Source organism: Cydia amplana, chromosome 20 (assembly GCF_948474715.1).
Source record: "Cydia amplana chromosome 20, ilCydAmpl1.1, whole genome shotgun sequence".
Classification (NCBI taxonomy): domain Eukaryota; kingdom Metazoa; phylum Arthropoda; class Insecta; order Lepidoptera; family Tortricidae; genus Cydia; species Cydia amplana.
In genome coordinates this window covers 11,666,969-11,680,261 of record NC_086088.1, presented here as the reverse complement: position 1 = coordinate 11,680,261, position 13,293 = coordinate 11,666,969, and the positions used below count along the sequence as shown (strand labels likewise).

General features: G+C 38.5%; 2 protein-coding genes across 2 annotated transcripts in view; both read right to left on the bottom strand.

The window, feature by feature from the left end:
* The window catches only part of LOC134657522 (small ribosomal subunit protein bS18m), a 268,775-nt gene that overhangs the window by 163,607 nt on the left and 91,875 nt on the right, over positions 1 to 13,293 (bottom strand). The window lies entirely within an intron of this gene.
* LOC134657760 (uncharacterized) lies at positions 1,460 to 12,351 on the bottom strand. Its single transcript, XM_063513325.1, has 7 exons — positions 11,029 to 12,351; positions 10,443 to 10,572; positions 9,566 to 9,779; positions 6,274 to 6,421; positions 4,272 to 4,542; positions 2,716 to 2,790; positions 1,460 to 1,585 (listed from the first exon to the last, which is right to left on the bottom strand). Exons 1-7 carry the CDS (start codon positions 12,249 to 12,251, stop codon positions 1,523 to 1,525), a joined length of 2,124 nt encoding a protein of 707 aa, XP_063369395.1. The 5' UTR covers positions 12,252 to 12,351; the 3' UTR covers positions 1,460 to 1,522.

The following is a 13,293-nucleotide window of genomic DNA, read 5'->3' as shown; positions in this document are numbered from 1 at the left end:
CGGCAATGCCACGACGTTATGGTGATTAGTAATCAGTTCTAAATATTACTGTAATACATTGTAATATTTATTGTTGCATTATTCATTCCAGTGGTTTCTTGATTGTCTACAACTAATGAATTACAGTTTACACGATAATAAATAATTCTCTATTGGCACCTTTGCACCGGGACCGGCATGAAGCTGAAGCGGTTTGTCTTTTTAAATGTAAGTACATAGTTTCAATTTTTAATTGTCTGTTTTAACGGACTACAAAATGCGATTTTGCTCACTGTTTATAAGTAGCAAAGTACCCTTGTTCAAGCTGCTGAGGTGAAAACTTAATTGTTGGTATATCTTAAGAAAACATGAGTGAATAGAGGTAAGTGATGAAGAAGGTATACATTTTTCGGGTTCTCTAATATGTTCTCACTGCTGAGGTGAAAAGTTTTGTGAACTACACGAGATCAAAGTTATTTACATCTCGTGCGCTTTTGAGTCCCTTACTACGCTCAAGATTCTAAATTAGATAGTATAGAATCTTTCACTTGCACGGGACTCAAAATAAGCACTCGAAGAAATATCAAACTTTGATCTCTTGTTGTACAAATAACTATTTCCAGGCTGGAGTGAATGACAAAATGAAATATCGACCTGTTTGAGAATGTTACCTTAAACGTAAATATGTATATTAACATTGTTAAATAAGATGGCTACTGCGAAATAGTGAACACGTCAGATATCTTCTTTGATATATTTTTCTACTCCAGCACTTAAATGTGTCAATTAAATGACTGACAGTGATATCTAAAGCAATGTCATTTGAATGATTTGTCTATAGGCTCATAAGATGACTGCTAGCAGTCATCTTATGAGTATAATACAACTGCTTTATTTTTTTTAAAGATACAAGTTCCGATCATCTTGATTGAAAGAGGTATGTTTTCATTTACAATAATAACTCTTTTTTTTTTTAAATAATAACTCAATTTTTTTTAAAATAATAACTCTTTTTTTTTAATAATAACTCTTTTTTTCAATAATAACTCTTTTTTTTTTTTTTCAGCTGTCATAGAAAAAGTAATATATGCAACAGCTCATAATTGGTTCTTAAAATTCTCGGGTCTTTTTTTACAAAACTCGACTACGTCTCGTTTTGTAACTTCGACCCTTGAATTTTAAGAACCCTTATTATATCACTGTTGCATAAACTACTATTAGTTGTTTAGTATTAGTACAGACTAACATTTTACAATAAAAAACATTTTACAGTGGGTATATAGATGGTGACATAAAATGAACCACGTCACCGAAGCGTCAAAACTGAAATTGAACTTTATGCATATGCACGTAGGTCTATGTTGCTTTGTAGTCTGTGACCGATTAATCGGTCTTTGGCGTTAAACCTACGGTGCGGATCATTGGCGTCCAAAAGGTTAAAAGTCTACAGTGTAACCGAATAAAACACATTATAAAAGGGAACAATTTTATTGACACAACATACCTAAGCATAATCGAATCATAATTATGACACAATTCAAAATTATTTCGTTAAAATCTCACTTAGAGCCTTCTTTTTCTTCTGGCCCTTGTCAAATTTGCGTTTCTGTGAACAAAATAAAAAAAAAACTTTTTTTAACCTTTTATTTTATACTGCTATATTTTATGTCCAAAACTACCATTCACATCTAAAATTGTTTTTTTTTTCAAAGCTTTTTAGTCATCGAGATATCTTTATAGGGCTGTATCTCCTAAACCGTGCGCCGTAGCGCAAATATAAACAAATTTTCGTTCCCCTTTTATATTCCTTATCCAATAATAAATAAACACAAAAACGAATAAAAAACAAAAAATGCGTAATGGCAGAATGTCAGAACGAAACAAAAATATTGCTTATATTTTTTTTTATGGCCGAATGCCACAAATATGTGAAATGGAAATTATTATTATTAAAACCGGCCAAGTGCGAGTCGGACTCGCGCACGGAGGGTTCCGCACCATCAACAAAAAATAGACCAAAACAAGCAAAAAAACGGTCACCCATCCAAGTACTGACCCCGCCCGACGTTGCTTAACTTCGGTCAAAAATCACGTTTGTTGTATGGGAGCCCCGCTTAAATCTTTATTTTATTCTGTTTTTAGTATTTGTTGTTATAGCGGCAACAGAAATACATCATTTGTGAAAATTTCAACTGTCTAGCTATCACGGTTCGTGAGATACAGCCTGGTGACAGACGGACGGACGGACGGACGGACGGACGGACGGACGGACGGACGGACGGACGGACGGACAGCGGAGTCTTAGTAATAGGGTCCCGTTTTTACCCTTTGGGTACGGAACCCTAAAAAGAGCCACTTCCCGGCCTAGGCCTGCAACTTTGTATGAAATATCATTAAAGACTCTCGTCTAACCGCGCCCGAGACGTGATACTTCCCAGCTTTATATGAAGAACAGAATATCAATATTTTATCGGATGTTTGAGAAAATTATACTACATATTAACAATTTAAATAAGGTAAATGTGGCTAATTCCGTCATAGGGACTATTCCGTCTAATAGCGTTTTTCTCGAACAACGAACAAAATTGATAATTTCACCGACAAAGCAGCGATTGCTTTTAGTTTCAGCAATCAAAAGCAGATGGGTTTTTTCCTTCGATTGAAAATCAAAGAAATACGCTCGTGGACGGTATAGTCCCTATGACGGAATTAGCCACATTGACGGAGGTGTTTTACCTTCTTTTTCTCAGCTGTCATGCCTACAAACTCCTTCCTGGCTTTCTTTTCCCTAGGCTGGTCGTCACCACCCTCCTGAAAATATACATTTTCTTTGGTTAATCAACTTTTTCTTGTCACACGTTGCTATGGTTACGGTCTCCTGAGTCACTCTTAAAACTCTAGGTTTTTCGTATTTAAATGAACCAAACTTGCATTTTTGACCGACCGGTCTGGCCTAGTGAGTAGTGACCCTGCCTGTGAAGCCGCGGTCCTGGGTTCGAATCCCGGTAAGGGCATTTATTTGTGTGATTAGCACAGATATTTGTTCCCGAGTCTTGGGTGTTTACTATGTATTTAAGTATTTGTATATTATATATATCGTTGTCTGAGTACCCACAACACAAGCTTTCTTGAGCTTACCGTGGGGCTTAGTCAATTTGTGTAAAAAAATGTCCTATAATATTTAAAAAAAAAAAAAAAATATGGTAGTTATAAGACCTTTCCATAATGGGACATCTACTGAGCATGTTAGTAGAACATGGTACAGCAGTTCTTCTAACAAACTATGCTACTATTGTCTCCTCGCTGATGGGACCGAATAACAACAAGAAATAGTTAATTGACCCATTTGTACCAGGATATCGGCAAAGAAGTTATGGCAAGTTGGTTGAAGAGTTGGCTTTCAAACAAAGACATCGAAGTTACTAGGAACATAAACTTAAGGGGCCCACTGATTAACAGTCCGCCGGACGGTATGGGCTGTCAGTTAGAACAAAAAGTTGACAGTTCCGAACAACTGACAGGTCCATACCGTCCGGCGCAAGGCTCGGAACCGGTTTTTTCTTCATACAAAAAATACCGGTATTATTTCGTTCTTTTTCGTTCTTTGGTTTATTATTTCATTTTTAATGGGACAATCTAATAATACGAAGGTGTTACCTAAATACATGATTCAGTCCTACGTAAAGAGCATAAAATAATTATAAATAATGGGCTATTTTGGGTTTTACAAAAAAACCGGTTCCGAGCCCTGGTCCGGCGGACTGTTAATCAGTGGGCCCCTTTATTGGCAATATTTAATGAGCAATTATTGTTTGAGGGCGTCACGGAGCGTAAGCAGGCAACAGAATTGTTTTTTTTTTTGACAAAAACATTTTTGATGTCAATCTATTATCTAAGAATTGTCTAAGAATGAAAGAAACATTATCATCTTCCTCTCATTGTCCCGGCATTTTGCCACGGCTCATGGCAGCCTGGGGTCCGCTTGGCAACTAATCCCGAGAATCGGCGTAGGCACTAGTTTTTACGAAAGCGACTGCGATCTGACCTTCCAACCCAGAGGGTACTAGGCCTTATTGGGATTAGTCCGGTTTCCTCACGATGTATTCCTTCACCGAAAAGCGACTGGTAAATATCAAATGATATTTCGTACATAAGTTTCTAAAAACTCATCGGTATGAGCCGGGATTTGAACCCACGACCTCCGGATTGAAAGTCGCACGCTCTTACCGCTAGGCCACCAGCGCGCAGGAATGAAAGAAACAATAAAGCAAATTAAAAATAAAACATATTACCTGACTCTTTCTCTTATTCAGCAACCTTCTATGAGCGCCATCCGGCTTATCACCATCATTTTGTTTTCCAAAACTATTTCCACTCCTTCCTTGGAAATTTCCCCCCTTCTGGAAATTCCCACCTCTGTTTTGGAAATTCCCTCTATTCCCTTGGAAATTCCCACCCCTGTTTCCCTGGAATTTGCCCGGATTTCGACCTTGGTTGAATTTGCCTGCAGTTTGGTTTCTTTGCCTGTCGCCTTGGCTGATTTTCTTTCCTTGAAAACCTGGCCTGAAAAAAATCAAATTCAACGTTATTGCCACAAGGCTTACTAGCGACCCGACCCGGCTTCGCACGGGTTAAAACCTTAACAAGTTATACACCAGCCCTAGTAGCACGGTCGCAGTTTTATCATTTATCACCATGCCTGTCACGTTCTAACAAGTATGTAAGTGCGAAAGTGACGGGCTTAGTGATAGTGGATAAAAATGGAACCGTGCTGAGCCCGCTGAACCTTCGTCCTCGTGAATCACTCTATTGATAGGTGAAAACCTCATGAAAATCCGTTCAGTAGTTTTTGAGTTTATCGCGAACATACAGACTACAGACAGACAGACGCGAAAGGCGGGGCACATTGTTTTATAAGGTACTAGCGACCCGCCCCGGCTTCGCACGGGTTAACAAATCATACATAAACCTTCCTCTTGAATCACTCTATCTATTAAAAAAACTGCATCAAAATCCGTTGCGTAGTTTTAAAGATCTAAGCATACATACATACAGACAGACAGACAGACAGTGGGAAGCTATATGTGTGCACAGTGCGATCGGATATTTAAAACAAGTTTGGTTTTGCGAGCCATATAGGTACGTGTCATCAGAGAAAATTGTAAGGGTCGCCGTTGTCGGATATGACATGGAGGACTATATACTATTATATATTACCGCACAATAATAAACCCAAGATGCCAATTGTTCGCTCAGCAATAGCAAATGATACGGTAATCTCTTTCTATCACTCGTCCATATTAGTGAGACAAAGAGATATAGGTAAGTGTACCGTTCGCTACAGAGCCAACGATTGGCAGATTGGCTAGACACCCTGATTGTATAAAATTGACTAGTACTTCTAAATACTGTCAATAATTACTGCGACTGTATCTAATCTAATACCTTTAAACGAGCAATTCTTGCATATTTATTTATTTATATATATATATATATATATATATATATATATATATATATATATACATAAAATTTACTATATGGGGGTTTTCGGGGGCGAAAAATCGATCGAGCTATATAGGTCTTATCTCTAGGAAAACGCACATTTTTGAGTTTTTATATGTTTTCTGTCTATATACTATACTTCGTTTTTAGGGTTCCGTACCCAAAGGGTAAAAACGGGACCCTATTACTAAGACTCCGCTGTCCGTCCGTCCGTCCGTCCGTCTGTCACCAGGCTGTATCTCACGAACCGTGATAGCTAGATAGTTGAAATTTTCACAGATGATGTATTTCTGTTGCCGCTATAACAACAAATACTAAAAACAGAATAAAATAAAGATTTAAGTGGGGCTCCCATACAACAAACGTGATTTTTGACCGAAGTTAAGCAACGTCGGGCGGGGTCAGTACTTGGATGGGTGACCGTTTTTTTGCTTGTTTTGCTCTATTTTTTGTTGATGGTGCGGAACCCTCCGTGCGCGAGTCCGACTCGCACTTGGCCGGTTTTTTTTAGCATTATAAATAAGGTAAACAATCTTGATGTGTCTTTTAATTGAAAAACACATTTTAAAAATAAGTTACGGCAAATATGTAACAATTATGAATCTAATACCATCATTTATATTCTTCTGCTTTCATAAGTAATAGTTTTTGATTTTTAAAAAGCGTTTTTCAATTAAAAGACATGTCAAGATCGCTTACCTTCTTGCAAGTTCTTTCTAATGCTAAAAAAAGACGAACTATAGTGATGATAATTAGACCTTATTCCTTCGTAGTAAGGTTGAAACTTGCCTGTTATTTCCCTTCTGTGATTGTCGTTGTGTGACCTGCGTGCATCTCTTGACTCGCATGATCCTGTTCTTGATTGTAAGATCCTCATCTGTCAATGCAAGTGCTAGTTCCACGCCATCTCGTGAAGTGAAATTCACGTAGCCGAAACCTGGAGACAATTTTTGAAGTGAAAACTTCTTTAGCGGCGCTGTGCACTTTTTGTGATGGGGAAAAAATGTCAAACTCGCGAGAGGTGTCACGTGACCGTAAGACGGACACGTGACCTGATCGAAAAACTGTTACTTCAATGTCATTGAGTTTTTCTTTATTGATTTAAATGCCATCTAGTGAGTTTCGCTCTAACTGGTATTAATATAACTCGAGTACTAACAGTGATGTGCTTAGGGGTTTCAAGTAATGCGACTAAATAACGCCAGATGGCGTTAACCTCAATTATACATAGTGCTGCAGACATTTTGCAATAGTAATTGAGTTTTCACTTCTGCCAGCACCAGGGATCGGAACCGGTTTTTGGCAAAAACTTAGAAATAACCATATTTTTCGAATTATTTTATACCCGAAATGTAGGACTCATTTGTGTTTTTAGGTTATGACTTCGTATTATTAGATTGCCCAATTAGAAATGAAGTAATTAGCAAAGAACGAAAAAATACCGTTTCCGTTCCCATACAAAAAATACCGGTATCCGATCCCTGGCCAGCACTCCCGGAGTGCAACCCGTTGTTTTTTTTTATGATATAGGCTGCAGAGGGCTCCCCCTCTGCAGCCTATATCAATGAGTTTAGGAACTCCAGAGGGTCTGTTGTGACGTTGCCTTCATCCAAGACAGTGTTAATGGATTTAGGTATATACTGCTGTTCACTTTCGATTTCCGCCAATATCCGCGCATATTTTTTTTTTATTTTACTTTATTAGGTACACTAAACAGACATCGTACAATATCATGGGTAATACAATTGTACATTATGGCTTAAATCTAGCACGAGATCCAAAACAAGTGTACACAGCATGTTTTACAATTTAGCGGAAATATTACAAACTAATTAACACCATATTATAGCTACAGTGAAAAATATCAGAGAAGAAAAAACTATCTAAACATTACAATATAACGAGTAACGAACTTTACATATAAAGACTATTAAACATCACAGATGAAACAAACTTAGAGGATATGTAGGTAAGTATAGACGTACGACTCTCTCCAGTACCCGCTGATGCACCACAGTACTTACCGTCGAGCGCGTCTGTCGTGCGTGCAAAGGCCTCCGCCTCTGAATAATAATAATAATAGGCTGCAAACGAGCAAATGAATCGCTTGATGGCAATCAATTACCATCGTCCATGGACACCAACACCATCAATGGAGTTAAGTGCGTTGCCAGCCTTTAGGATGGGAGTACGCTCCTTTCTTGAAGGTTTATGGGTGGTATCGGTCCGGAAATACCACAGGCGACAGTTCAATCCACAATTTAACTGTATGAGGTAGAAAGTTACTAGACAAAAAACACACTTAAGCAAGTAGTGCATAATATGTGTAAATATGCATATTATGCATATTTTCCATCATTTTTTCACGGAAACGTACGAACGTGTCTTGTCTTGCCATTTCAGTCAGTCACGGTACAAAAAGTACTAAGGTTGACTGACAGTGACAGACTGAAGTAGCATGACAAATACGTTTCAGTGAAAATACGATGGAAAACAATTATGCACTACATCTGTACTTGCTTGCTAGACCAGAACAGAGCGCAAGTCAGACGCGTACTTCGCCGAGCTTTTTGAGAAAAGATTACCCACCTTTCTCAGCATTAGTTTTCTTATCCCGCACTATCCTAACGGACTCAATCTCCCCGCACTTCTCGAACTTCTCTCTCAGCCCCTCATCTTCCAAAGCGAAGGGTATGTTCCCCACGAACAGGCAGTGTCTCATCTCATGTTTGTCCCTATACTGTTAACTCACTCTTTCATTTGCCACTTTCTAAGCTGCAACACAAACTCACCTTTCCCAGCATTAGTTTTCTTATCCCGCACTATCCTGACAGACTCAATTTCTCCGCACTTCTCGAACTTCTCTCTCAGCCCCTCGTCTTCCAAAGCGAAGGGTATGTTCCCCACGAACACGGAGTGTCTCGGGTCATGCCCTGTCACTGCCTAAATTGTAATACATTCTCACCTTTCCCAGCATTAGTCTTCTTATCCCGCACTATCCTAACCGACTCAATCTCCCCGCACTTCTCGAACTTCTCTCTCAGCCCATCGTCCTCCGAAGCGAAGGGTATGTTTACCGGTTTCCCACGAACACAGTGTCTTGAGTCATTTTCTGTCCCTTGTCTACATTCTTACCTTTCCCAGCATTAGTTTTCTTATCCCGCACTATCCTAACGGACTCAATTTCCCCGCACTTCTCGAACTTCTTTCTCAGCCCCTCATCTTCCAAAGCGAAGGGTATGTTCCCCACGAACAGGCAGTGTTTCATCTCATGTTTGTCCCTATACTGTTAACTCACTCTTTCATTTGCCACTTTCTAAGTTGCAACATAAACCCACCTTTCCCAGCATTAGTTTTCTTATCCCGCACTATCCTAACGGACTCAATTTCCCCGCACTTCTCGAACTTCTCTCTCAGCCCCTCATCTTCCAAAGCGAAGGGTATGTTCCCCACGAACAGGCAGTGTCTCATCTCATGTTTGTCCCTATACTGTTAACTCACTCTTTCATTTGCCACTTTCTAAGTTGCAACATAAACCCACCTTTCCCAGCATTAGTTTTCTTATCCCGCACTATCCTAACGGACTCAATCTGCCTGCACTTCTCGAACTTCTCTCTCAGCCCATCGTCCTCCGAAGCGAAGGGTATGTTCCCCACGAACACGGAGTGTCTCAGGTCATGCTCTGTTCCTTGTCTACATTCTCACCTTTCCCAGCATTAGTCTTCTTATCCCGGACTATCCTAACGGACTTAATTTCCCCGCACTTCTCGAATTTCTCTCTCAGCCCCTCGTCTTCCAAAGCGAAGGGTATGTTCCCCACGAACAGGCAGTGTCTCATCTCATGTTTGTCCCTATACTGTTAACTCACTCTTTCATTTGCCACTTTCTAAGTTGCAACATAAACCCACCTTTCCCAGCATTAGTTTTCTTATCCCGCACTATCCTAACGGACTCATTTTCCCCGCACTTCTCGAACTTCTCTCTCAGGCCCTCGTCCTCCAAAGCGAAGGGTATGTTCCCCACGAACAGGCAGTGTCTCGGGTCATGCCCTGTCACTGCCTAAATTGTAATACATTCTCACCTTTCCCAGCATTAGTCTTCTTATCCCGCACTATCCTAACGGACTCAATTTCCCCGCACTTCTCGAACTTCTCTCTCAGCCCCTCATCTTCCAAAGCGAAGGGTATGTTCCCCACGAACACGGAGTGTCTCGGGTCGTGCTCGGCGCCGGTGCTGCCGCTCCGGGTCACGCGCAGGTGGTTGTTGTTTAGGACTGTGTTGTTTTCTGCTAACGCCTGGAAATATGTTAAATTCATTATATTGAATAATTTTACGGTTTAGACTCACTTGTTTTAAGTCACTCGCGCGACATGTTTCGGAGAGCCTAGGTCTCCTTTCTCAAGCACTAACAGTGCGAGCAGCGTTCACGACGGCCGTGTATCGCGTAAGTGAGTCTAAACCGTAAAATTATTCAATGTTAGTATGTCTCACAACAGTTTAAATTCGATAATTTTATTGATTTAAATTTAAAAGAGCAAAAAATCAGTAACAATATGTCAAAATTCATTGACTTCCCTAAAACACTGCATACAAATTTTTTGTACATGTTCTATGATCTATTTCGAACTTTTATTGTGTAATGGTGTAACTAAGGATTCAAAATTCAAGAGCAAATCAAGTACTTCTGGGTAAATATAAATATTGGGATAAGCCCATTCGCGTCATGACGAACACTGGTTCCAAGTTGGTAGAGTCTGTTCGGAAAGAGAAGGGTTGTGGGATGTATTGGGCCCCATACATTCCATGACTCTTCTCTTTCCGCACAGACTGCAAGTTGTTGTTTGAAAACAAGACTTGGTCTAAAAGCTGCATATCTTTCTGCTAGGCTACCGGACCTTTAATTTGTAACAAAGATGAAGAAATAATTTAGTTAAAAGCATGCCTCAACCTGAACTTACTTGTTCAACACATTGTGGGTCGGAGAACTTAACGTAGACATTGACAGTGCTCCTCTCCGGATGCAGCTCCTGCTTGATCACCGCCAGTTTTGGAGTCACACTAGGGTCTTTCACCGGGACTGTGCGGATCCTGAAACGGTTAGTTGAAATTATTAATATTGCATGAACATTAGGATGGTTAAAAATTCTCATTTATAACACTGGAGCCTTAGGCCTGAGCCTTTGGCATCTAAAATTTTGCTGAGCAGATATTTTCATCATGATACTTGCAATAAAAATATGTTTTACACATTAAATAAAATGTTAAAGATTTATAATAGGCATAGAAAACTTCAAAAACACTCCAAAAAATTTCAATAAAAAAATTGGATGATATTTCCTTAGTACAAATGTTACAGGCTAGTCTTTTCATGTCATGCATGAGTTTTCCTTTTTTAGCAGGGGCCCGTTTCTCAAAAGCTTATAACTTGTAATACAAGTGGAAGTTCCTTTCTAACAAAAGCTGTCAAAAAGTGACATCCGGTTGTATTAGTTACAAGCTTTTGAGAAACGGGCCCCAGGACACAAATTATTTTAAATATCTCACCTAACACTTTCAATCTGTCCGTATTTACTAAAAATCTTCTTAATCTCCTTTTTACACTTCTTACTAAACGGCACGTTGCCTACAAACAATGTCCTCTTAATTTCTTCCTCCGTATTTATCTCTCTTACTTTCTCTGTCTCTTGACTTTCCGCTTTCTCTTTCTTCTTTGGTGAGGGTACTTCTTCTTCGTCAGAACTCGGTTCTTCCGGTTCTGCTGACTTTTCAAGCACTTCCTTATTATTTTCCTCGGTTTCTGATTCAATTTCGTTATCTGATTCATGCTCAGAATCTGAATCTTTATCTGTTACGGCATTTGGGTTCACTTTAACTTTTTTATTTTTTGTTGGTTTCCCGTCTTTCTCTTCTGGATTTTCATCAGTTTGTTGTTTCTTGCGTTTTTTATTCTTCTTTTTGGGACTGGCTGCTTCAGTTTCATTGTGTTCACTATTTACATCATTTACAGTGTTTTCACTTTCTTCTGGTTCTGTGTTTTGTGGTTTTTTCTTATTCTTCTTCTTTTTTGAAGTATTTAAACTTTCAGCTTTTTCATTTGTGGCTACTTTAGTATTATTTTGTGCATTTTCTTTTTGTGTTTTGCCTTTTTTAGGTGATTCTGCAACATTTTGACTAACCTCTAAAATGGAGTTTATTTTCTTTTTGTTTTTCTTAGGAGTTCCTGCAGACTGATTTGTTTCTATACTTTCAGTGACAATTTCACTGTTCTCTGCAATAGAGTTGCGTTTCTTTTTGTTCTTTTTAGGTGTCAATTTATTAGGACTAACATTATCTCCAACCGAATTATTCATATCACCGTTTACAGCCTTTTTCTTAGGCGATGGTGATTCCTGTTGCTTAGCTTCAGGTGTTTTAGCTGCTTTAGAAATATTTTTAGGGCTAACAGTAGCGTCTAACTCACCTTTTAGGTGTTTCTTCACTTTATCCGCCTTAGGGCTGCTAGTACTTGTATTACCTTCGTTTTCGTTGGTTACATCCAAATCTGGGTTCTGGAATATTCTCTTAGGACTCTTTTTAACTATAGCCTTCTTTTTCTGTACCGAGGGCGACAGGAATATGGATCTATCGTCGACTAACTCGCTTTTAGGTGTTACGTTCGGTGAAGGCATATGCTTTATCGGAGTTAAAGCTCTTTTGGAGAGTTTAGGGCGGTTTGGTGTAACATTACCGGCTATTAAGGCAGCTACATTGCCTACAACGTAATCCATCGTCGCTGTGCACCATTTATTACAATGCTTTTGGCTAAAACTTTGAAATGTTCACAAAACTACTATACCACATGGCTGTAAATTTGACAGTTTTGACAATAGACATGCCATTGCCAAACACGTTTATTTTGACAGGAGATCAATGTTGCCATTTTTTACATGTATTTTCCCCGTCCAACAAAAGTAAAAAAAAAAATGCCTAGAAAGAAGAATGTCACAATAAATATATAATAAGACGAAAGAAGAAGGTTTAATACATGTATAATAAACATGAACTAGTTATTTTTTTGTTATAATCATGTATGTATCCTGTTGGTCTACTTGTGAGAGAGGTGACAATAGTTATTTGTACAACAAGTGATCAAAGTTTGATATTTCTTCGAGTGCTTATTTTGAGTCCCGTGCAAGCGAAAGATTCTATAATAGATTCACGAGCGTAGCGAGTGAATCTAATTTAGAATCTTGAGCGTAGTAAGGGACTCAAAAGCGCACGAGATGTAAATAACTTTGATCTCGTGTAGTACACAACATTTTTCACCTCAGCGCAGTGAGAACATACCTATTAGACAACTTGAAAAATGTAATCCTTGTTCATCACTTAATACCTGCACTCATGTTTTCTTAAGATATACAAACAATTAAGTTTAATTACCGCAATGGAACACAAAAACAAAACGTAATAATAAATTCCATTAAAATAATATAGAAATAACAAACATTAACTGACACTTCAAACTTTTTTGTAAAAAAAAATCTTTGTAAGATACGGTCCGAATTGCGGATACGTACTATTTGTCAACTATGGTATCTAGAAATTCTTAAAAGTAAAATAATTATTTTTGCGTGATGATCTGTGTATTTTTTGAGTTCATTATTTTAATTATACAATAAAATACTTAAAATATAGTATTTTATCAGTTTTTATCAAATCTTAAACTTTATTTTTATTTATTAATTATTAAGAATTCATACTCGTACGTGGTTTGGAACTTGGAGGATATAATCAAACGGAGACGCCATGTCTGTAATTTTCTGTACAAAA